We start from the raw sequence: 25,115 nt of genomic DNA, 5'->3' as shown, positions 1-25,115 counted from the left end.
TGGAGGGAATTAGGCAGAGAAAAATCAGGCCCTAGTTTCTAAAATATGAGTTAAAGGCGGACGCTTCTTTCGGACGAATTTTTACGAACTTATCTGGTGGTCGCAGAGGAGCATGGGATTCCGGTGGGGAGGCCTTCTCTTCCCGCGTTGTGAAACGCGCTCCCGTCCTCGAGGTTAGAATGTAGAAGGTGCAGTCATGTGTGACTGCTCAACCAATCAGGTTCCATAGCATTCTCATTAATAGCAATGGGAACTCCGTATCTATGAGTTTTCATTGCTACTAATGAGAAAAAAAACAAACACACTAAACACATAATAAAAATTAAAAAAACACGACTCGCGTAATTCAAATTCATTTAAATTAAAGTTAATAAATGTCATAGAAAAAAAATTCCAATTTTTAAAAATGTTTTTTAAATTATGGTTTAAAATAAACTTAGCATAGTGGGCAGGGTTTTTAAACAATAAAATGTGTTTTTTTAAATTTAAGTTAATTATGTTTTTGTATGTTTTAAAACTCTTATGTCTGTAAAAGTAGTCTATGTGCCTGCTTTTATCAGGCGCAAGAATTTTGAGGACAGTTGCCGGGCAAAAGTTGGGTAAGTCCCGCAATCTTACCCTTGCAAACGTCCTTGCTCCCGAGATACGGAGGATCTGTCAAGCTGGAGCTGGAGTTTGACAGATCAGAAAAGCTGGTTTTAAGCGCATGCTGGGGAGGCCTGGATTTCCAGGCCAATAAGGATCAAGAACAGAAACAAAAACTTGGAAAATATAAGAGATAGCAGCAAAAGCCTTAAGTCTATAAAATCTAATTGTCTTGTCAAGAACATTGTTGACATCAATTCCCAATTATTTTATGTTTGTTTTATAGTGCTCTTGCAAAATGGCAAATTTCTCTTCTTGTTCTTGGATCTGATTAAGACTTGATGTCCCTCCTGGGAAACAGGAACAAGATTACAAAAAATAAATGACTGCTCCATTGCACTACCAGCCAATTCCAACAGTCCCTCAGGTGATTATATTTGATGCAGAGAAGTGTTATTAAATTGCAACAAAAACAGAATTACTCAGAAAGAAATATTTTTTTTTAAGTTTAACCAAATAGACGTAAACTTTGCTTCTATTTAGTTCTCTCAGATCAATCAAAAAAAATCACAGTATTTTACATAGAATTGCGTAGAATTTACAGCACAGAAATAGACCATTTACAGACCAGAAACAGGTCTATGCTGGTGTTTATTCTCTACACAAGCCTCCTCCCACCTTACTTCATCTCACCCTATCACCATATCCTTCTATTCCTTTCTGCCCTCATGTGATTACCTAGCTTTCCCTTAAATGCATCTATGCTATTCATCTCAACTACTCCAGGTGGCAGAGTTTTAAAAAAAATTTGTTCCTGGGATGTGGGTATCGCTGGCAAGGCCAGCATTTACTGCCCATCCCTAATTACCCTTGAGAAGGTGGTGGTGAACTGCCTTCTTGAACCGTTGCAGTCCGTGTGGTGAAGGTACTCCCTCATTGCTGTTAGGGAGGGAGTTTCCGGATTTTTACTCTGTGACGCTGAAGGAACGGAGACATACTTCCAAGACAGGAGGGTGTGTAACTTGGAGAAAAACTTGCAGGTGATGGTGTTTCTATGCGCCTGCTGCCCTTGTCCTTCTAGGTGGCAGAGGTCGCAGGTTATGGAGGTGCTGTCGAAGAAGCCTTAGTGAGTTGCTGCAGTGCACACTGCAGACACGTTGTGCCACTGGTGGAGGAGTGAATGCTGAAGGTGGTGGATGGGGTGCCAATAAAGCGGGCTGCTTTATCCTGAATGGTGTCAAGCTTCTTGAGTATTGGTGGAGCTGCACTCATCCAGGCAAATGGAGAATGTTCCATCACACTCCTGACTTGTGCCTTGGAAAGGCTTTGGGGAGTCAGGAGGTGAGACACTCGCTGCAGAATACCCAGCCTCTGACCTGTGGCATGTTGAGGAGGCCAAGGAGTTAAATGCCGGGACCCCATTTCTGCAGCAGCACCTCTAAACCCACCCACCCAAAACCTGGCCAAAGTGAAAATCGAGGCCCCAGTGTTCGGTAAATCAATGAATGATTTACACTTATTCATAAAGGATAAATGCCAAAATTAACTGGTGATGCCAAACTGGGAGTAGCAGCAAGCTGTCAGAAAGAATGCAGGAGACTACAGGAAGGCATAAGCATGCCGGCAGAATGGGTCGCTTAGTGGCAGATGCAGTTTAATGCAGGAAAATGTAAATTAATATATTTTGGGAATAGGAATTTAAAAATGGAAATTTATTTTAAATAGTAAATTCCTCAAAGCAGCGGAGAAGCAAAAGGATCAAGATGTGCAGAAACATGAATCCTTAAAAGTGGCTGGACAGGTTAAAGAAAAAGCTATTAATAAGGTAAATTCAATTTTGGTATTTAATACAAAAGTAACGATGAATTTGTACACATATATGGTTGGCCACATCTGGTTTACTGTGGTCAGTTTTTCCACTTCTGCCAGGAGCATCGTGCAATTGTGCACCCAGCCTGTGATTTTCCAGGAGTGCAGCAGCAGAAATGTTACTCATTCATGTCCAGTATTGGGCTCTTCACTACAGGAGGGATGTGATAGTCCTGTAGAAAGTGCAATGTAGATTTACTAGATGATGCCAGGGACAAGGAGTCTGAATTATAAGGAAAGGCACCAGGAAGTAGGGCTGTGTTCTCTCAAACTGAGAAGATTAAAAGTGAAAATGATCAAAATGATAAAAGAAATAAACAAGGAAAACACAGATCATTTCATTGGTGAGCAAACCAAAGGCAGGATTCATTGGGGCCGAAATCCAGGGCCACCAGAAAGCTGGCGCACCTACCTATTTCTTGAATTTTTCCGCCGTGATCATTGAGGCGGCTTTTCCGTCGATTTTCGGGATTTTGTAGGTTTTTTGCCGTTGGACCGCAAGTTGGTCATAATGGGGACGGAAGTGTGGCGGTAAGTGAGGCTGAGGGGTGGAAGCTGGGGTGGGATCGGGACTCCACCGCTGTCACTCAGGGAGGGTTTCGGCTGGGCGAGCGGCCTGGCACCCAACAGGGTGTGCCAGGCTCCCGACCGAACGTGTGGGCATTATTTTGCTGGCCGATCGACAAGTCAGACGGCAGAAATAAAGACATGGCGGCCGTGGTAGTGGGCCCTCCCCTTGAAGGGCCGCCGTGCTGCCGGGCCGCAAACAGTGAGGAGAAGGTACACCGACAGAGAAAGCTGTCAGGGGCACTGCGCGGCGGGGGCACTATTTTTTCCACTAACTTTGGGGCGCAGTATTCTGCAGGTGAGGGGGCGGAATTGGGGACCGGCCGAAAAATCCCCGACCTAAGTTTGGGTCGGGCGCCCATTGGACTGCAATGCGGTGGCCACTCAATTCCGCCGCATGGCTGCTGCTAAACAGCGGAAACAGGCCTTATACGTGATATAGCCTTACTATACAGTACAAATGCACACGAGGCCCATGCTTGAGAGAAGGTCAGTCTGTGACCTGTCCTTTATTTCATAGCACTCAAGTGATGAAGGTGGGTGGAGCTTCCCCTTTTATACCTGAAGGTCCAGGTTAGGAGTGTCTCCGAAAAGTTCACCACCTAGTGGTCCTTGTTCTCACATGTACAACTTGTCAGTTTGTACATGGATCACAATGCTGGTTGAATACATGACATCACCTCCCCCGCAAAGTCTTATTGGGATCACTGGTGAGTCTCTCTGGTGGTTTACACTCTCTTGTAGAGCGCCTGAGTTGGGACTCTGGTTGTTGGGCGCTAGCCTGAGTGTCTGCTGTTTGCAGTGCCTCAGGCCTGTCCGGACTGCCCACAGTGACTGGGCTCTCCTCCCTTTGGTTCTGGTGTTCGGTCATCTGTGATGGAGTGAACTCTATATCGTGTTCTTCCTCTGCTTCTTCTATGGGGTTGCTGAACCTCCTTTTCGTTTGATCCACGTGTTTGCGGCAGATTTGTCTATTGGTAAGTTTAACTACCAGAATCCTATTCCCTTCTTTTGCAACCACGGTGCCTGCGAGCCATTTGGGTCCTGCAGCGTAGTTGAGGACAAAGACAGGGTCATTTACATCAATACATCGCGCCCTCACATTCCTGACATGGTAGTCACATTGTGACTGGCGCCCTCTCGACAATTTCTTTCATGGTGGGGTGTATAAGGGATAACCTGGTTTTGAGCGTCCTTTTCATTAGCAGCTCTGCGGGTGGAACCCCTATGAGCGAGTGTGGTCGGGATCTGTAGGCCAACAGGAAGCATGATAAGTGGCTTTGTAGGGAACCCCCTTGGATTCTGAGCATCCCCTGTTTGATTATCTGCACTGCTTGTTCTGCCTGGTCGTTTGAGGCCGGCTTGAACGGTGCCGTTCTGACATGGTTAATTCCATTGCCTGCCATGAAGTCCTGGAATTCAGTGCTTGTGAAGCACGGGGCATTGTCGCTGACCAAGATATCCGGTAGACCGTGGGTGGCGAACATTGCCCGTAGACTTTCTACCGTGGCAGAGGATGTGCTTGAATTTAAAATGTCACACTCGATCCATTTGGAGTAGGCGTCTACTACAACCAAAAACATTTTTTCCATGAAAGAACCTGCGTAGTCCACATGGATGCGTGACCATGGCTTAGCGGGCCAGGACCAGGGGCTAAGGGGGGCTTCCCTGGGCGCATTGCCCAGCTGGGCACACGTGTTGCACCTGTGAACACAAAGTTCCAGATCTGCGTCTATCCCTGGCCACCAAACGTGTGACCTGGCAATTGCCTTCATCATGACAATGCGCGGGTGCTCATTGTGGAGTTCTCTGATGAACGCCTCTCTGCCCATCTGGGGCATGATTAAGCGGTTTCCCCACAGTAGGCAATCGGCCTGAATCGAGAGTTCATCCCTGCGCTTGTGAAATGGTTTAAATTCCTCAGGGCATGCCCTGTACGTGGCTGCCAAGTCTCCATTCAGGACACATTTCTTGACTAAAGACAATAGCGGGTCTCTATTTGTCCAGACTTTGATCTGACGGGCTGTCACGGGTGAGCCTTCGCTTTCGAAAGCTTCAACGGCCATGACCATCTCAGCAGCATGCTCGGTAACCCCCTCAGTGGTGGCTAGTGGGAGCCTGCTGAGTGCATCGGCGCAGTTTTCGGTGTCCGGTCTGTGCCGAATTGTATAGTCATAGGCGGCTAACGTGAGTGCCCACCTCTGTATGCGGCTGATGCGTTTGCATTTATGGCCTTGTTGTCGGCCAAAAGGGAAGTTAGGGGTTTGTGATCTGTCTCCAGCTCAAATTTCCCGCCAAACAGGTACTGGTGCATTTTCTTTACTGCATATACACATGCAAGTGCCTCCTTTTCTACCATCCCGTAGCCCCTTTCTGCCTGGGACAGACCTCTGGAGGCATAAGCTACTGGCTGTAACTGACCCTTGGCATTGACATGCTGCAACACACACCCGACACCATAGGACGACGCATCGCACGTTAACACAAGTTTCTTACATGGGTCATATAGTGTTAAAAGATTGTTGGAACATAACAAATTGCATGCTCTATTAAAACTCCTTTCCTGGCTGTCCCCCAAGATCCAATCGCGACCTTTGCGTAGGAGCACGTGTAGCGGCTCTAGCAGCGTGCTCAATTTGGGAAGAAAGTTACCAAAATAGTTCAGGAGCCCAGGAACGAACGCAGCTCCGTCGTGTTACGGGGTCTGGGTGCTCTCTGGATCACTTCCGTCTTGGACGCAGTAGGGCTGATCCCGTCTGCTGCTACCCTCATCCCCAGGAATTCTACCTCTGGAGCTAGGAAGACGCACTTCGCCTTTTTCAGTCGCAGCCCTACCCGGTCCAGTCTGCGTAGCACCTCCTCCAGGTTGTGGAGGTGTTCTTCAGTATCACAACCTGTGATGAGGATGTCGACTTGAAAAACCACTGTCCCTGGAATCGACTTGAGAAGGCTTTCCATATTTCGTTGGAAGATCGTAGCGGCCGAGCGAATCCCGAACCGACATCTGTTGTACTCAAACAACCCCTTGTGTGTCGTGATGGTGGTCAGCTTCTTCGACTCACTCGCCAGCTCCTGGGTCATGTAAGCTGAGGTCAGGTCCAATTTTGAAAAAAGTTTGCCACCGGATAGCGTCGCAAAGAGGTCCTCCGTTCTCGGTAGCGGGTACTGGTCTTGGAGTGACACCCGATTGATGTGGCCTTGTAATCACCACATATCCTGCCCGACTCATCCGGCACAATCGGGCTCGCCAGTCATTGAATTCGACTGACGAGATGATGCCTTCCCTCAGCAGGCGGTCCAATTCGCCTTCTATCTTTTCCCGCATCACTTACGGCCCCGCTCTGGCCTTGTGGTGTACGGACCTGGCGTCCGGGTTTATGTGAATCACTACCTTGGCCCCCATGAAAGTGTCAATGCCGGGTTGAAACAGTGAGTCAAATTTGTCCAGGATCTGTGAGCATGATACTCGCTCCACAGAGGAAATTGCATTGACATCGCCCCATTTCCAGTTCATGACAGCAAGCCAACTCCTCCCCAGTAGTGCGGGACCGTCCCATGGGACAATCCAGAGTGGCAACCTGTTCTCCGAATCTTTGTGGGTCACGACTACCGTGGCGCTGCCTTGCATCGGAATGATCTTCTTTGTGTAAGTCCGTAGCTGTGTGTCAAGTGGTGATAATTTTGGCCTCCTGGCCTTGGATGCCCACAACTTTTTGAACTGTTTGATACTCATCAGGGACTGGCTGGCCCCGTGTCTAGCTCCATTGATACTGGGATGCCATTGAGGAGCACTTTCATTATTATCGGTGGCGTCCTGGTGTATGAACTGTATATGTGCTCCACATGAACTCGTTGAACTTCAGCTACCAGCGATTTCCCCCAGCGTTCATTTCTGCAATTTCTGCAGGTATTTTGCTCATCTCTGAAAACTCCGGCTGAGTCTATGCCTCCACACCTCCAACATGAGCTGTTGTTGGAACAAAAGGTCCCTTGCCAGTCGATCGTCTCTGACTGCCTCTGTGACTGTCCTTAAGTGCGCTATTAACAGGTGTTGATGGCTCCATTACTGGCTGCATTGTCCCTTGCAATGGCGTGAATCGCCGTCCAGCTAGCCATTGTCTCTGTCGAACTCCCCCTCTGGGCTCAACTACATGTTGAGGCATGCCCAATTGCCCTTGTGTGCCTGGAGAACTGCGTGCTGCTTTAACAATGTTGAGTCTCTGTCCCAACCATTCCTTAACACAGTACCTCTCGTCTGTTCTGCTAGTGGCCATGCTCGCGTAGTTTAAATCCCAGTTTCTCGTTGCCATTGATACGTCCTTACTATACAGTATAAATGCACACGAGGCCCATGCTTGAGAGGTCAGTCTGTGACCTGTCCTTTATTTCACAGCACTCAAGTGATGAAGGTGGGTGGAGCTTCCCTTTTATACCTGAAGGTCCAGGTTAGGAGAGTCTCCCAAAAGTTCACCACCTAGTGGTCATTGTTCTCACAGTGTACAACTTGTCAGTTTATACATGGATTACAATGCTGGTTGAATACATGACAATACAGACCCTGAATTTCAGCCCCATGATCTCAAGCTAGTCACTAACTACATAAAAGGATGAGATTAGAAGAAACTATTTCATGCTAAGAGTTATTGAAAAATGAAATGCTTTGCCACAAACGATGCTCAACACTAATTCTACTAAAACATTCACAATAATTCTGGGTATTCAATGAAGATGAAAATTAAAAGAATTTGGAGACACAGTTCATTGAGAATATATTAAATCCATCCCCAAGAGGGGCCTAAATTCAGCATAGATGACACAGTTGAATGTGCTAAATTTCATATTTTAAAAAGTTGGCATAAGAAGTTATTTTATGCACAAGAGGAAATAATTAGGGAACCCCGAAATGGATTACAATTGCAAACATCTCTGGTATACCAATTGCACTGCATGCTAATTGATCTTCATTTAATTTCAAATTAACTCACATAGTATTTACACAGCAGTTTTAATTGGTATTGGTAACCGTTTTCAGTTCCATTCCAGCAATGGAATTTTAGGTTACTCTTCGTTGCTCACCTCAAAAAAAAGCCTGGAGCTGCAATGTAGCAAGCTGTGAACATCATTAGTGCATTCCAAACACACATATGCACATACTTAAAATAATGGCAACGCTTAATTTGTTTTTTTGTACTGATAAACCTCTATTGAGAACACTGATACATACCATTTACTGGTACGATAAAAATAATACTTGAGTGACTAGATTTTTCTCTGTGGAAATATGTCTGGATTGGACTTCTGACCATCGGTGTGAACCTGCAATAACCCTATCTTATTTTTCTGGACCAGCTTCATTGTAAAATTGTCAGTGGTCTCCGAGTGTACTTTGTACCTGTATTAGGAACTGACCTCTGGAGAATGGGAGGGAGATCAGTGCTGCTGCAGAGTTCAACTGGCTGCTAAAGTAGCGTAAAGGGGCACGACAGCCATTTTGAGAGTGAGAGCAACAATATCACAAACTGAGATCAGACGAAGCATGTCTGAGGTTTATGCAACAGGCTACAGGGCCAAAGTTTAAAAACTCCTCCACAGTGGGTTTATAGGCCCAAACCAAGGAAAGGAGGGAGAAGTTATTTGGCACGGAGGCTAGGAGGCCAAACAAAAGAATGACCTAAGCACTGTTGAAAGGGGTGACCTCTGTCATCTGTGCTAATTCCACCAAACCCTGCAAAACTACTCAGTGCAGTAAAAAATTCAATGATCTCACTAGATAGCCAAGGTAAGAGGAGGCAATCCCAAGTTTATGAAGAATAATAGGGCAAGAATTGTACCTGATATCCCTCCCATTAAGGAATAGTTACTAACACATAATAGGGTTTCACACACTTCTTTCACAAAGAAAAAACATTCCACAACCAAAGGCAAGAAACTGCTACAGGTGGATGATCCCTTAGTCTCTGGTCTCTCATCCCTTATGAAAAGTATATCCGAGAACTCTTGGGTAGGTTCATAAGGAAATCAGTGGGAAATGAAATGTAGTAAAGGAAATACCAGTTGCTGATTGATCAGAAAACTTCTTGTATTATGATTATCAGTTCCTACTGCTCAAATGTAATTTGTCATTAAAATACCTCGCCAAAGCTTAAGGCCATGCCTTATTCTGAAAGGTACGAACATACAAACGTACTGGCCACTGCACAGCTCATATTCTCCTGTTTACCACTCTTCTTTTTCTGCCTTCCTAATTGTGCAAAAGCAACAAGCAGAGTGAGTGCACCAAGGAACCTGTCCCCCACCCCCACCCATCCCTGCTTCATGAACACCCAGCCCCCGTCCACCAACCCCATCATTGTAGCTCTTCCTTACAAACAGCCCAGGGACAGTTACACAGTGATAGCTTGGTTAGTGCTGCAGAAGAGATTTCAGATGGTAGCATGCAAAGCACAAGTTGCCAGGAGTAGCTGGGGTGGAAATAAGGAGATAATTATTGCTGGCTGAAGGGACAGGAAACATTTGTCCTTGGCTCAGGAGCCTCAGACTCGGGACCCAGATCTGAACGAGCTGGGCATTTAAAAGAACAAAGCTTGCAGAGCATCAAACATGTGTATCGGCAAAGAAGGCGGTCATGCAGAATATGCTGCAGACGGTGTCTCAGTTGAAGAAGTCACTACCCACACCTGCGGTAGCATGATGGATGTGTGCACAGCCTCATGCAGCTGATGCTAAGGTGCAACAGATAAGTCTCCCTCATACCACAACCACAGGCATTGCTGCACCACAAACTCACCTGTGCCGGAGGGAACTAATGGAAATGCTCAAGTCTTCAGCATATTATCCATTCCTTAACTTACTTCTAACTTGCTTTGCATTTTCTAACAGCAAGACGCTTGTTGGTAATGCTAGTTTGGGAAGTTAGACTGGTTAAGATTTCTTCGAAATGAAAGGTAATTCCATGATCCCGTGCTTGCTGTAGGGTAGATAGGTGAGAAAATTTGGGCAAATACTGTAGCCCTCTGCCCAAACTTCCCTCGAGAGTGAATCCCTTGCTGGGAGATGGCAGAATCACCTCCATATTGATTTGTTTTAACTACTACATGACTGCTGTTGGTCACTTTTAATTCTTGTTGTTCCCAGACTATCTACATTGCCAGACTATCTACATTCCTAGATGTTAAGTATGGAAGAACTCCACAAGACTGAGTTCTGTGAGCTAAAACTGATGTGACCTTAGTCTCTTTAATACAACTCCAGAGTGCCTGAGCAGCAAGGCAGACAACCTTTTATACTCCCTTGCATGAGATGTGCAGGTGACCCTTGGGCCTCCAACAGTTTCGCCCTCTGGTGACAAGTCTTACACAGTTACAATGTTTACATACATAACACTAGACTATCTACATTCCCAGACTATCTACCTTTCACTGGCAATATGCTCACTCAGCCTACTATGAAAGAAAGACAAAGTACAGTTATTCATTCTCAACATTAGCACTGGATCAATGTAATTAATCTGCCTACCTGAGGAGACATCCCATGACACGGATACAGAATGGCTGTGTGGTTCTCTGGTGGACCCTGATCTAGGCAAAAATCTTTTGCCTTGTTGTTATGAACCTATGAGAAAAAGAAAATATTCCAATGAGACAGAAACTAGGAAAAGAATAATCAATACTATTGAAAAGTTTAATTACACAGAAAGACTTTGACTGAAGCAGAGTGTTGTAGGAATTAGGTGCCTGCTGAATAAAACACTAGGCATTAGGCACCTGCTGAATATATCTAAACTCATATAAGTTTAATATGGCCACATATAAAATGGCTGCCCAAGCATGCTGGGAACCCCGTTAGTCAAGTAATGAACTGGGACTGACCGAGCAATGACCGAGCAATGACCCTGTGAGGCCCACTACCAGGAATACCTTGGATACAAGATAAGAATAATGAACTAGTAATTTCCCGAGGAAGAGAGAGATAAGGAGAGAACCTATCTCCTATAACAAGGTCATTAATCAGCCCGAGCTGACAAAACTGAACATGCAGTTCCTGAGGTATCAGGGGAATTCTATTGGGTTAAAAGAACCTATATGTAATCTATAATCGTTATGATTGGATTGTGTCCAGCCGTAATGGGCTGAGTAACTGTAGTAAACTGTTGTGAAACATATAAAAATCCATGAAACCCTTTGTTCGGTGGAGAGAAGCCTGGATCTAGTCCTGAGACTTCCTCCCCGCTGAGCGTTAATAAAGGCCGCATTGGCATTGGAACCGACTCTGAGTGTTGAGTGATTCTTCTGAGAAAACATTCACGCTAACACAGAGGCTAAACAATATATTTAAAGCTCTGGCATTTCATAGTTAAAACTTTCTCGAAATGTCTAAACTTCAATGTTATGGTCCTGGCAAAGCTTGTTTATAGCACGGTGAGCTGACTGCATGTGATTACCGTACTACCAGCACATCCTTTACATTGTGTCAACAGCAAGCTTTTGGAAAACCCGGCTAGCAGCTCAAATTTAAAGGGATGTTCCCACTTAAAAGTGAGGACAAATACTGTTGCAACAACAACAAAACTTGTATTTATATAGCACCTTTAACGTAATAAAATGTCCCAAGGTGCTTCACAGCAGTATTATGAGATAAAGTGTCCAAAATTCAGGGTCAGTATAAGGCCCGTTTCCGCTGTTTTGCGGCGGCCATGCGGTGGAATCGAGTGGCCATCGCATTGCAGTCCAATGGCTGCCCGACCTAAATTCAGGTCGGAATTTTTCGGCCTGTCCCCAATTCTACCCCCGCTGCTGATGACCGCCGTAAGCGCGTCATCAAAATGCACATCGCCGCTCTCCCTCACCTTCAGCTTTCACTGTCGCTTCACCTTGTCTGTTCTCTCTCTGCCCTGGCTGTGCGGCGGCCATTAAAGGCAAGGGCCGAATGCCGTGGCCGCCATCTTATTTTTTTTGCCGGCTGACTTCCATGTCGGCTGGATTATTGCTACCCCGAGTTCGGCCAGGCCACCAACAGGCAGCCTGGCACCCCTTCTTGGGTGCCAGGCCACTGGCCTGGCCGAAAACCCTCCCTGGTGGCCCAGTGGCTGAATCTAAAAAATGCCCGATTCTTTCCCCTTTAACGGAGGGGAGAGAGCATGGTGACGCACACGCGCTGTGATGTCACCACCACTCCGCCGCTGAATGACAGCAGCGGAGTCTCAATCCCGCCCCAACTTCCGCCCCTCAACCTGACTTACCGCTGCATTTCCGCTCCAACTATGACCGACTTCCGGTCCAATGTTAAAAAAAGTCGATGGAAAAGGCACCTCAATGCTCCTGGCGGAAATGAATAAATGGAATATGAATTCCACCGTTGTGTCCCTGAAAATCGCAATCAGGATCCTAACTATATCATAGCACCCCTATTTGCATAATCTAGAGGCCTACCACCTGAAACACTTGGACTTTTCAGCCGCCCAATGAAAGGCCCCTTTAACTATGGCTGTGGCTGAATCATTGGTGTTAATGGGGGTGGCATGTCTACCAACTTCATTTTGAGGCCATTGACCCCTCGTTAACGCTGATTTGGCCAGGTGAAAATCAGCTCCAGTGAGTCTATCTGGTTGTCTCTATGTTCAGGAATGGGTAAGACTAGATTTCCTTTAACAGGCCTGCAGAATGTTGAATCTTGATTTACAGAGAATGTGGAATAATTGTACCTCTCTCACATATTTGCTAAAGTACCTTTCTTCAATAACACTACAATAACACAGCTTGTCACCTATTTAACAACAAGAGATAGTTTACAAACAGGACAGTTAGGAAGTCATAAGCAAAACAAGTTGGAAGCTTTATCCATTTATAAGGGCATTTACATTTGTTTAAATTAAGAGGAGTGAGCACTTGAAAAGGACCAATAGAAAACAAAATATTCTATTTAATAGGGGACAACTGTACAAATCAGGGGGGTTTGGAATGGAGTAAGTGGCAGGATCATAGCTTACGAATTCCACTGAGTAGAGGGAAAGGAAATTGGGATGGAACCCATTTCTGCCAGGTTTCCAATCTTTGCATGCTCCCACATGGATTCTGACAGATGCGGGCTTATCCCCTTCTCTTCTGGCGAGTGGAGTGGGATAGGTGGGATGATGTCTGACAGCATCCCAGGCTCCTCCAGAAACCTCGCCATACATACCCCCTGTCTAGCCATAAGTATGCCTTCAAAAAGCAGGCATACTAACCAAATGGGGCTGTAGGCATGCCTTACAATGCCGTATCCAAACTGTAATCAACCAGCAAGTGAGCATCGGAAACATAGATTGGAGATCTTTGACCAGATGAACTTATAGCCCCCATGTGACTACCCCGCCCCAGCCCCTCCACCCCACTCCCCCGATCTTGACGGATGGGCAAAGTTGCTCTGAAATCTTGCTGGGCCAGTGCCCCATTAGATTATTGCTAATGATCCATCCTCAGAATTTGGGATGGGGTCACAGTGAGGTCAGAAGGATGGATGGAAGCCTCACTGTGTTGGAATTTCTATATATTATGATCTGTTCTAGATGTGTGAATGATAAGAGGATAAACATAGGAGGCAGCACCTGTCCCCTAAACAAAACCTCATGCTTCAAGCAAAAAATATAGCTTTTTAAAAGTTATTACCTCACCATAGGCCACTGTATTGTTATATCTTCTCATCTCTGGATACACATTGTCCAGATACCACTGGAACTTCTTACACTTAAGACGTTTTCTCAGCGCTATTCTTTCAGAAATATCGCCGATGTCGATCCCTGGATTCTGGAGGAAAAAGAATCTTTAGAAATTGCATTTATTCTTTTTTGTCTCTTCTGGAAATTAGAACTCATATTTGCAAGAAAGGGAATGCGCCAGAGAAACAGTATTCATAAAGCTGCACCATTAGTGCCTCTGCAGTAAATGATGCCGATCCAAAGCCGTTAGTGACATTTTAATAGGACAGTATCAACTGAAAGCAATTTTAGAAACATATTGGAAACCCAAATTCCACCATTTGTTACTAATCCATAGAAGAAATATCAGATAAAATGTATCTGTTCACACTGGTTTGGGAGAGTTCAGTCATTAAATGTCAATTCCTGCATGAATATCATGGTGGGTATGTTTTAAAAATGATTTTCAATTGGTACTTTATGTTCTATTAAAGTGATACTACATATAAACTGCTATAAACTGGACACATTGTATGGCTGGTAGAGTAGAATACCTGGTATTGGAGACGGCACATTGGTAATAGTGCAGCTAATGTTTGAAAGACTTGTACAGGTATATCAGTTATACAGAGCAGTTACACTAATAATGCACACCTTGTATAATTGGCTTCTGTATAAATTCTAATGCTTTGTACAGATCAGTGTTATCCTTCATAGGTCGGTAGCTGGTGTATTATTGGGAGCATGTGTTACCTCTCATTTTCCTATGTTAAACTGGTTACGTCTTTCTGTAGGTCTCTTCCGAGCAGTTTGCTATTCTTTATTGATACCATTTCCCCCCCCCCCTGCGGGACCTAACTGCTGGCCTTAGAAATGAGAGAGCTATCTCTGGAGGCGTGTCTAGCATTTACAGCTTGTCCAACGTGTTCAAATGAGGCCCGAGGTCCAATTAAGATGCCTTGAAGGCATCTATTCATCCAGGCTGATGTTCAATTAAATCGAGTTGACAAGAAAACGAGCTGAAAAAAGTTAGGTCCTCACCAATGGAGAAATAACTTCAGAAAACCCATCAGAGTTGAAGTGCTGACAGCTGTGCCAGCAGGTGTGACCGGCACATTATACTTCCTGGCACAACTTCAACAAGGTTCCGACAGACTCAGGGCTTGTACGGAGATGACAAGGATTGATTTATGTGGTGTTCTGTAAACTCCAGATGTTAGACTGGCAGGAGACACATTAATCCACTGTCAGACCACTATCGTAGTTGGGTATCAATAGAGCTGATACAGTTGGAGCCATGATGTATCCCAAGATTTTTTGCGCAACATTTATATGGCTTCAAGCATACACTTAGTACAAAAATCCAAAACCATTTTTATATTGGACACTCATACTGCTGACACCAGAACTGTGAGCCCTACTCACTTGTTAACAACCCCAAAGTACACTTGTAGGATTCACAAGGGCTGGAAAGACTTGGGTTTTTTTTAAACTATGTCCACCTGGTCTTAGTCAGCCTGCCAGGTTTACTTTGGGGCTGTCACATGCTGTGCCAGACCTGCACATCAGGAGCATAAATGAGATGATGCAGCAACGTAAGTGCAGCTTTAGTTTCGCAAGGCAATAAGAAAGTCTAATTATTCATGCATTCATAATGCCTGCTTGGCATATCAGAGTGGCATGGTGACACAGTGTGCTGCAACTCCAGCGCAGTGTTGGATTGAATTTCAGGATGTGGGCTTATGGCTGCAATTCTGCACATGATTTGACAGATTGGGAGGCAAGTACTTCCTCTCACAGAAGATAAATAAATCAGTGGGGAAGTCATCTTGCGCTAAGTTTGTACAGTCCTGATGGCATTGCCAGGTGACATGCCGTCCTCACAGCTTGACAACAGGATACCAAGAGAAGGGAAAGGGAGAAAAATGTGATGAACAGAAAAGGAAGTCATTTCATAAAAAGAGAAACCCTATTTATGACACACACACTTCGCCTTTTGCAGTTTGTAACCTTGCCAGATAATTCATCTATACCATATTGGATTACTTGACACTTTCTGTTCCCACACTTACTTCCCATGTTATGATTTTGTCACACCTCTGTGACAGTAACACCCGAGTAACATCTGATTGTCCTGGCCAATATTTATCCCTCAACATCACCCAAGCAGATAATCTGGTCATTATCACATTACCATCTGTGGGAGCTTGCTGTGCACAAATTGGCTGCAGCATTTCCTACATTACAACAGTGACAACACTTCAAAAGTACTTAGTTGGTGGTAAAGCGCTTTGGGAAGTCATGAGGCCATGAAAGGCATGCTATAAATACAAGTCTTTCTTTGATATCACTTTTAATGAGAATTTCTGTAATGGTTATCACCTGCTTATCTATATTTACTCCACCACCTCACCCTCCAAATGATCATTAGTTGCTGGTGGTATTGTCTTCAGTAGATGCTCGCAGTTTGTCTGAACCCATTTCCTCACTGCAAGAAGTGTCAAGTTGAAGACATTTTCTATACATGCTCTGATTTATAATTTATTGAAAATTGAATCAAGCAGTCACAGTTGCTAGCTGCTCTTCTGCATTTCAAAATCAACTATTTGATCTCTCTTTGAGCTCCTTTTTCTGCTTCTCCCTCTCTTTTTCTTCGCTGCCTAACCACTAGGTTTGCTGCACTCTCACTGCCTTTTTCTCTCAGTGAGTGGAACCCCATATTCCATCTTCTAGTTCTGCCAAATCCTGAGTTCCTCATTCAGTTCTGTCAAATTCAAGCTCCCAGTACCTCACACCCCTACTGTGAAACTCTGGGACCCTTAACCCAGTGGCAGCAAATCACAGGACTATCTCTCAATGCTACCAAAGGATAGGATCTCCCCAAATGCTGCTAGATTTCATGCCCGCTTCCTTCATTATTTCTAAACATAATAAGCACAACTTTCTGAGTGAAGCCTCACACGCAGAAAATCACAGGTAAAAACCAATGGCACCCAACATGTTGAGGCCTTGACAATGTAGCAAAGCCTCAGAAACCTCTGCACCAATTGCCTTCCTCCAAACTGCTATGTCTTGGTGACCAGCTCGCTGTCCATCCTCAGCTTCAAAAGATAAGGGATAAGAATTGCATAAATAAGTAAAAGATTTTGGACTGGATTTTCCGCTCCTGGCTGCCTCTGTTTTCGCCCTAGAGGGTCGGCAATGGCAGCGGTGAGCTCTTCTGGGCAGGAGGCCAGCTTCCAGCAACTCGCCGGGGTTTTAGGGGACGGTTTTGGCGGGGCGCGGAGCATCAACGCCCGGAAGAAGCAAGCCGGTGTGGAACGCCCCTGGTTGCGACATCAGCTCGATTTTTGACTCCCACCCGAATCATAGCGCTGCGTAGAACGCCCTGCTGGGAACGCCTGTGAAAACGGGCGTTCCAAGCTGTAGCAGCTGCAGTGAGATAAGTAATGTCGACCTCAGGTAGATGTGATTGTTCTGAGATTTATGTTGTGGTGGCGTGGGCTATGTCTTGGGAATGTTTTTGGGTGGGTTTTTTCCAGGTTTTTTTTTCTCGCCAGGCCTCGCTTAGAGTGATCCCAGGCCTGCTGTTTAGCTCAGGATTTTCGCTTGCTCAGCCGGCCGACCAGCTTAAGAGAGGTGTGTAACGCCTCCCTTACCACTCCACCCCACACTCAGGGCCCAGCTGCCCAGTTTTGCTGACTGAGACACAAACTTTTTCCAGGTGGTATCAGAACCGACCCGCCGACAATACCCCTCCAAAATTCTCAACGCCGAAAATCCAGCCCTTTCTATATAAACAATAAATACCTCTCATTTATGAATATGAGAAAAATCAAGGCCATTAATTAGTTTTCACAAGATAATCAACAGTCTTGGAATTCAGTCTCCAAAACACCAATAGAAATCCCAGAATTCTATGTAATAAAATCACAATTTGACTTATTTATCCACCGTACATCAGTGACCCTTGCATGGCAGCACACCTCTAATGTTAGAAAACAGTGCAGCCCTCAACTCACCATAATCAACACCCCAGGAGATCTGTTTGATGTTAAGAATCATTAGTGTGATCAATTGAAAATGGATGACTACTGCATGAAGTCTTCAAACTATTACTGAAACTCCTTCACATAGACACTTCTCAAACAGATGTCCATCTCTTACCGATAGATTTATTGGTTATAATGAGGTGGGTCAGGGAGAATCTATCTATGGCCTGGCCAAGAAAAAGTTCTCTGAAGAACTAGTCAATTTTAATGCCAATATATGGTTAGGTAATGGACGAGTTCAATATTAGTAACTCAGGGACTGCTTTCATTGTGTATAAAGCTGGAGACAGCATTTGAGAATCACCAGCAGCAGCAATATAGAAAATTAAACAATTTAACAAATGTGGCCACAAAATATATTTAACCTGCTAACTTAGGAACATAGGGCCCAAGTTTCGGGCCTCGCCTAGAACGGCGCAGCCCCAACCTGGACGCCCGTTTTTCGCGCCACAAAGTCCGCCTAAAAAAACATACCTAGTCTCCGGCTCCCTACAGGTCCTCTGGAGCTGGGCGCAGCGCAGCAGGAGCTGTAGGGGGCGGAGCTAGGTCCCTGCGCTGAAAACAGTGCCGGGAGCTCTGCACATGTGCGCTACAGTGGGCGCGCATGTGCAGTAGCTCTAGGCGCCCAAAAGTATTTGGGAGGGGCCCGAAGCACGCAGCCCCGAGCCCTGGCCGAATGGCCTCACTGGAGCTGCGTGTATAAGGCTGCCTCCCAGGCCCAGCTCCTGCTTCACCCTACACCGACCCGACTCCCGCTTCCCCCATCCCCGACTCGACCCGACCCCCTGGACTGGACCCAACCCGCGCTTCCCCCCCCCCGACCTGACCTCCCTCGCCCTCGCCCCCCCACCCGAATTGAACTGGCCCGACCCGACCCGACCCGCGCTCCCGACCCCACCCCCCCCCCCCCCACCCGGACCCGACCCGACCCAACCTGACCTCCCTCCCCCCGCCCCCGACACGAACCGACCCGACCCGACCTCCCTCTGCCCACCGCCCCTGCGACCCGAACCGAACCGACCCGACCCGACCTACCCCCCACCGGACCCGACCCGCGCTCCCTCCCCCCCCCCCCGACCCGAACCAACCCGACCTCACTCCTCCCCCCCACCCCCAACTCGACCTGATCCGTGTTCCCGACCGCCCACCCCCCCCCGCACCGAACCTGACCCGACCTCCCTCCGACCCCCCGACCCGACCCGCGCTCCCGACCCCGACCTGTGCTCCAGACCCCGGACCCGACCCGACCCAACGCCACCTACCTGTAAATCCGGTGCTGGGGACGGGCCTCGCCTGAAGTCCAGCCGGTTCAGCCTCCCTCTCCCTTCTCCTTCCCCCCCCTTCTCCCCTCCCTTCTCCTTCCCCCCCTTCTCTCCGCCATCCCTCTCTCCCCCCCCTCCCCCCCTTCCCCTTCCATCCCCCTCCCCACCCCTCTCTCCCTCCCTCTGCCCTCCCCTCCCCCCCTCTCTCCCTCTACCCCCCTCATCCCCCTACCCTTGCTGTCAGAAACACAGACACTGACAGACAGAGAGTGAGAGACACAGACAGACAGACAGAGAGATAGAGACACTGACAGAGACACACTGGGGGTGGGGGGGGGGGCATCCCAGCACGCTGTTGGTGGGCTCCCAGTGCTGCAGTCGGTAAGTAGAAAATGTTTTATTTATTGATTTAAAAAAAAATTATTTCTTATTAATTTTTTTTGATTGATTTATTGGTTGATTTATTGATGTTTTTATCATTTATTATTGATGATGGCTCTTTATTTGTAAAACTGAAGTGTTTAATGTTTGTAAACTTCCCTTTAAACCCCCCCGCCCCCATTCCCTACGCCTGATTTGTAACCTACGCTTGATTTTCTAAGTGTCGACAAGGTTTTTCTGAGTGTACAAAAATCTACACTTACTCCATTCTAAGTTAGTTTGGAATAAGTTTTCACTGCCTAAACTTTCAAAATGGGCGTAAGTGGTCGGACACGCCCCCTTTTGAAAAAAAAATCTGTTCCAAACTGAAACTGTTCTGACTAGAACTGGAGCAAACTAAATGCTGAGAATTACAATTTGTAAGATACTCCATTCTAAACCAGTTGCTCCAAAAAAACAGGAGCAACTCAGGCCGAAACTTGGCCCCATAGGGCCCAATTTTGGCCATGACTTGCTCCAATTTTTTCCCTCAATAAACTTGCTCCAGAGTAACTCAGTTGGGTACGATTTTTTTTTTAGTTGAGTTTTTTTTCCAAAAGGGGGCGTTCCCAGCCACTTACACCAGTTTTGGCCATTTATGCCACTTTGACCAGCTAAAACTTACTCCAAATCGACTTTGGTCAGCGTATGTGGCCAGCTCTGAAAAACATTGTGGGCAGTTAAGAATTCGGCGCAGGTTAGTACATTTAAAGCACCAAGCTTTACAAAGCACTAAACAAAGCACAAAAAGTAAAAATCAATCAATCAATAACAAATAAAAAATAGAAGTCCTATCTTTATGCCAGAAACAAGTTTTTTTTTTAAAGTCCCCCCCACCCCCCATCAAAACTCTCCTCCTCCCACCTCCCCCCGCACCCCCCACAATCAAACCTCTCCTCACTAAACAAAGCACAACGATCAATAAATAAAAAATAAAACTCGAGTCCTACCTCGGCCCAGGAAGTCAGCGGGCCGGCCGGCCGGTGTGGGAGGCCACTCGGCCGGGGATAGGGGATGCGAGCATTGGGTCCTGCTCACAGCCCGCAGGACACGCTGGGAGGGTGAGGAGCATGCGCGCAGACCCCACTGCGCATGCGCGCAGCTGCCGGCAGTGTTTTCTGCACTGGGCTGTTGCTCCGCCCCCCACTTCACTATCTACGCCACGCTGGGACACCGGAGACTCGGCAAAGCGGGCAGGATGGGGCCACACTTTTTCAGCGCCGTTTCCAGCGTGCAAAGTCGATGCATTTAGGGTAAAGTGCGCCGAAAAAAGGGGTTGGGGAAAATTGGGCCCCATAGGAATAGAAGGAGGCCATTCAGTTGCTCTAGCTTGCTCCGCCATTCAATTAAAGAAGGGAGAGAGAAAACAAGGAACTACAAGCCAGTTAGCCTGACATCAGTTGTCGGGAAAATGCTGGAATCTATTATTAGGAATTGGTAACAGCGCACTTAGAAAATCATAATAGGATTAGACAGAGCCAACATGGTTTTATGAAAGGGAAATCATGTTTAACAAATTTATTAAAGTTTTTTGAGGATGTAAGTAGCAGGGTAGATAACGGAGAACCAGTGGCTGTATTATATTTGAATTTTCAATAGGCATTCAATAAGGTGCCACATAAAAAGTTGCTACACAAGAGAAGGGCTCATGGGGTTGGGGTAATATATTATCTTGGATAGAGGATTGGTTAATGCACAGAAAACAGAGAGTAGGGATAAACTGGTCATTTTCGTGTTGGCAGGCTGTAACTAGTGGGGTGCCAAAAGGATCAGTGCTTGGGCCTCAGCTATTTACAATCTATATCTGTTGTGTATCTGTAAAGCATGCACTCCCATGTTCCGCCACCAGGGAGTGCTTCCCCTGAAGTCCCAAGGGATCCCAGCATCCCTTGAGAGCACTATATATAAGCCAGCCCCTAAAGCCTGTTCCTCACTCTGGAGTGTCTTAATAAAGACTGAGGTCACTGTTACTTTAACCTCCCTGTGTGCAGTCTCATCTGTGTTAGGAACACAACAACTGGCGACGAGTACACGCAAAGATGCAGCAAACTGTGGGCATCCTGGAGAAGTTCTCGGAGGGTGAGGACTAGGAAGCCTATGTCGAATGGTTAGACCAGTACTTTGTAGCCAACGAGCTGGACGTAGAAGGAAGCGCTGCAAAAAGGAGAGCGGTCCTCCTCACGGTCTGCGGGCACCGACCTACAGCCTCATGAAGAATCTTCTGGCTCCAGTGAAACCCACAGATAAGTCAGATGAGGAGCTGTGTACACTGCTTCGGGAGCATTTTAACCTGAGGGAGAGCATGCTGATGGCGAGGTATCGGTTCTATACGTACCAACGATCTGATGGTCTGGAAGTGGTGAGCTACGTCACCGAGCTAAGGCGACTTGCAGGACAATGTGAGTTTGATGGCTACCTGGAGCAAATACTCAGAGACTTTTTTGTACTGGGCATTGACCACGAGACCATCCTATGAAAATTTTTGACTATAGAGACACCGACCCTCAGTAAGGCCATTGCGATAGCACAGGCATTCATGTCACCAGTGATAACACCAAACAAATCTCTCAGCACACAAGTGCTAGCAATGTTCATGAACTGTGTTTGCGAGCAGAAATGTACAGGGCAGAAACCACGAGTCTGCAACTGCCAGCAGGCCTCAGGTGACCCAGATGACTCAGAGTCCGCAACAAAGGATGAATGCAAGGCAATTCATACCTTGTTGGCGTTGTGGAGGCTTCCATTCAGCCTATTCATGCCGCTTCAAAGGGTATGTTTGCAAGAGCTGTGGAACAATGAGGCACCTCCAACGAACTTGCAGACGAGCTGCAAGCTCTGCAAAACCTGCTAACCACCACGTGGCGGAGGAAGATCAGTCCATGGTGGATCAAAGCAATTTTGAGCCTCAAGAGAGGAGGCAGATGCTGAAGTACACGGGGTACACACATTTTCGATGAAATGTCTACCTATAATGCTAAATGTAAAATTGAATGGCTTACCCGTAGCCATGGAACTGGTCACTGGCGCTAGCCAATCCAACATGAGTAAAAAGATGTTTGAGAGACTGTGGTGCAACAAGGCACTGAGACCAGCCCTGAGCCCCATCAACACGAAACTGAGAACGTACACCAAAGAGCTTATCACTGTCCTGGGCAGTCCCATGGTCAAGGTCACCTACAAGGGCAGGGTGCACGAACTGCCACTCTGGATTGTCCCGGGCGATGGCCCCACACTGCTTGGAAGGAGCTGGCTGGGCAAAATCCCTTGGAACTGGGATGACATTCGAGCGCTATCACATGTCGATGAAGCCTCATGTACCCAGGTTCTTAACAAATTTCCTTCCCTTTTTGAGCCAGGCATTGGAAACTTTCCCAGGGTGAAGGTGCGGATCCACTTGGTCCCAGAGGCACGACCCATCTACCACAAGGCGCGAGCGGTACCTCACATGATGAGGGGAGAGTGGAAATCGAGCTGGACAGGCTGCAATGCGAGGGCATCATTCCCCAGTGGAATTCAGCGAGTGGGCCAGCCTGATTGTTCCAGTACTCAAAAGTGATGGCACGGTCAGGATTTGCGGCGATTATAAAGTAACTATTAATCGTTTCTCGCTACAGGACCAATACCCGCTACCTAAGGCAGATGGCCTATTTGCGATGCTGGCAGGAGGCAAGACGTTCACCAAGCTCGACTTGACTTCGGCCTACATGACGTAGGAACTGGAGGAGTCTTCGAAGGGCCTCACCTGCATCAACATGCACAAGGGACTGTTCATCTACAACAGATGCCCGTTTGGAATTCGGTCAGCTGCAGCGATCTTCCAGAGAAACATGAAGAGCCTACTCAAGTCGGTACCACGCACGATGGTTTTTCAGGACGACATATTGGTCACGGGTCGGGACACCGTCGAGCACCTGCAAAACCTGCAGGAGGTCCTCCAGCGACTGGATCGCGTAGGGCTGTGGCTGAAGAGGTCAAAATGTGTCTTCATGGCAACAGAAGTGGAGTTTTTGTGGAGAAAGATCACGGCGAATGGCATTCGGCCCACAGACGCCAAGACAGAGGCTATCAGGAACGCGCCCAGGCCACAGAATGTCATGGAGCTGTGGTCGTTCCTGGGACTTCTCAACTATTTTGGTAACCTCCTGCCAGGGTTAAGCACCCTTTTAGAGCCCTTACATGTGTTGTTGCGTAAAGGTGAGAACTGGGTATGGGGGAAAAACCAAGTAATTGCTTTTGAGAAAGCCAGAAACATGTTATGCTCCAACAAGCTGCTTGTATTGTATAACCCGTGTAAAAGACTTGTGCTAGCATGTGATGCATCGTCGGGTGTGTATTACAACAAGCTAACGTTGCGGGGAAGTTGCAACCTGTTGCCTATGCCTCCAGAAGCTTGTCTAAGGCCGAGAGGGCCTACACCATGATTAAGAAAGAGGCATTAGCTTGTGTGTCGGGGTAAAGAAAATGAATCAGTACCTGTTTGGCCTCAAATTTGAGCTGGAAACTGATCACAAGCCCCTCATATCCCTGTTCGCTGAAAACAAGGGGATAAATACTCATGTCTCAGCCCGCATACAAAGGTGGCACTCGCGCTATCAGCGTATAACTATACCATCCGCCACAGGCCAGGCACCGAGAACTGTGTGGATGCTCTCCGTCGGCTACCATTGCCCACCACGGGGGTGGAAATTATGTAGTCTGCAAACTTGTTGATGGTGGTGCAGCCCGCAGACTTGTTGATGGTCATGGAAGCGTTTGAAAATGATAAATCACCTGTCACGGCCCGCCAGATTAGGACTTGGACCAGCCAAGATCCTCTGCTGTCCCAAGTAAAAAACTGTGTACTGCATGGGAGCTGGGCCAGCATCCCCGTTGAAATGCAACAGCTAATCAAGCCGCAGTGGCGAAAGGACGAGCTGTCCATTCAGGCAGACTGCTTGTTGTAGGGTAACTGCGTAGTGCTACCCAAAAAGGGGCAGGGAGATGTTCATCTCGGATCTGCACAGCACAAACCCGGGTATAGTAATGATGAAAGCGATAGCCAGATCCCACGTGTGGTGGCCCGGTATCGACTCTGACTTCGAGTCCTGTGTACGGCAATGCCGTGTGTGTGCTCAGTTGAGCAACGCACCCTGAGAGGCACCACTAAGTTTGTGGTCCTGGCCCTCCAGACCATGGTCGAGGATCCATGTCGACTATGCAGGCCCGTTTCTCGGTAAAATGTTCCTGGTGGTGGATGCTTTTTCAAAATGGATTGAATGTGAAATAATGTCGGGAAGCACTGCCACTGCCACCATTGAAAGCCTGAGGGCCATGTTTGCCACCCATGGCCTGCCTGACATACTGGTCAGTGACAACGGGCCATGTTTCACCAGTGTCGAATTTAAAGAATTCATGACCTGCAATGGGATTAAACATATCACCTCGGCCCCGTTTAAACCAGCCTCCAATGGGCAGGCAGAGCGGGCAGTACAAACAATCAAACAGAGCCTTAAACGAGTCACAGAAGGCTCACTCCAAACCCGTTTCTCCCGAGTACTGCTCAGCTACCGCACGAGACCCCACTCGCTCACAGGATGCCCCCGGCTGAGCTACTCATCAAAAGGACACTTAAAACCAGACTCTCGCTGGTTCGCCCCAACCTGCATGATCAGGTAGAGAGCAGGCGGCAGCAACAAAATGTAAACGATG

At 47.0% G+C, this 25,115-nt stretch overlaps 1 protein-coding gene across 2 annotated transcripts in view; it reads right to left on the bottom strand.

The window, feature by feature from the left end:
- The window catches only part of galnt17 (polypeptide N-acetylgalactosaminyltransferase 17), a 472,564-nt gene that overhangs the window by 37,997 nt on the left and 409,452 nt on the right, over positions 1 to 25,115 (bottom strand). For both annotated transcript variants that reach the window (XM_070857213.1, XM_070857214.1), the window contains 2 exons: positions 13,665 to 13,802; positions 10,537 to 10,632 (listed from right to left, as the gene is read on the bottom strand). In XM_070857213.1, the coding sequence (XP_070713314.1) occupies positions 10,537 to 10,632; positions 13,665 to 13,802 (234 nt within the window). The remainder of the gene's footprint in view (positions 1 to 10,536; positions 10,633 to 13,664; positions 13,803 to 25,115) is intronic.

This window comes from Pristiophorus japonicus, chromosome 16 (assembly GCF_044704955.1).
Source record: "Pristiophorus japonicus isolate sPriJap1 chromosome 16, sPriJap1.hap1, whole genome shotgun sequence".
Classification (NCBI taxonomy): domain Eukaryota; kingdom Metazoa; phylum Chordata; class Chondrichthyes; family Pristiophoridae; genus Pristiophorus; species Pristiophorus japonicus.
The sequence above is the reverse complement of the archived record's forward strand: the minus strand, read 5'-3'. Positions and strand labels throughout refer to the sequence as shown.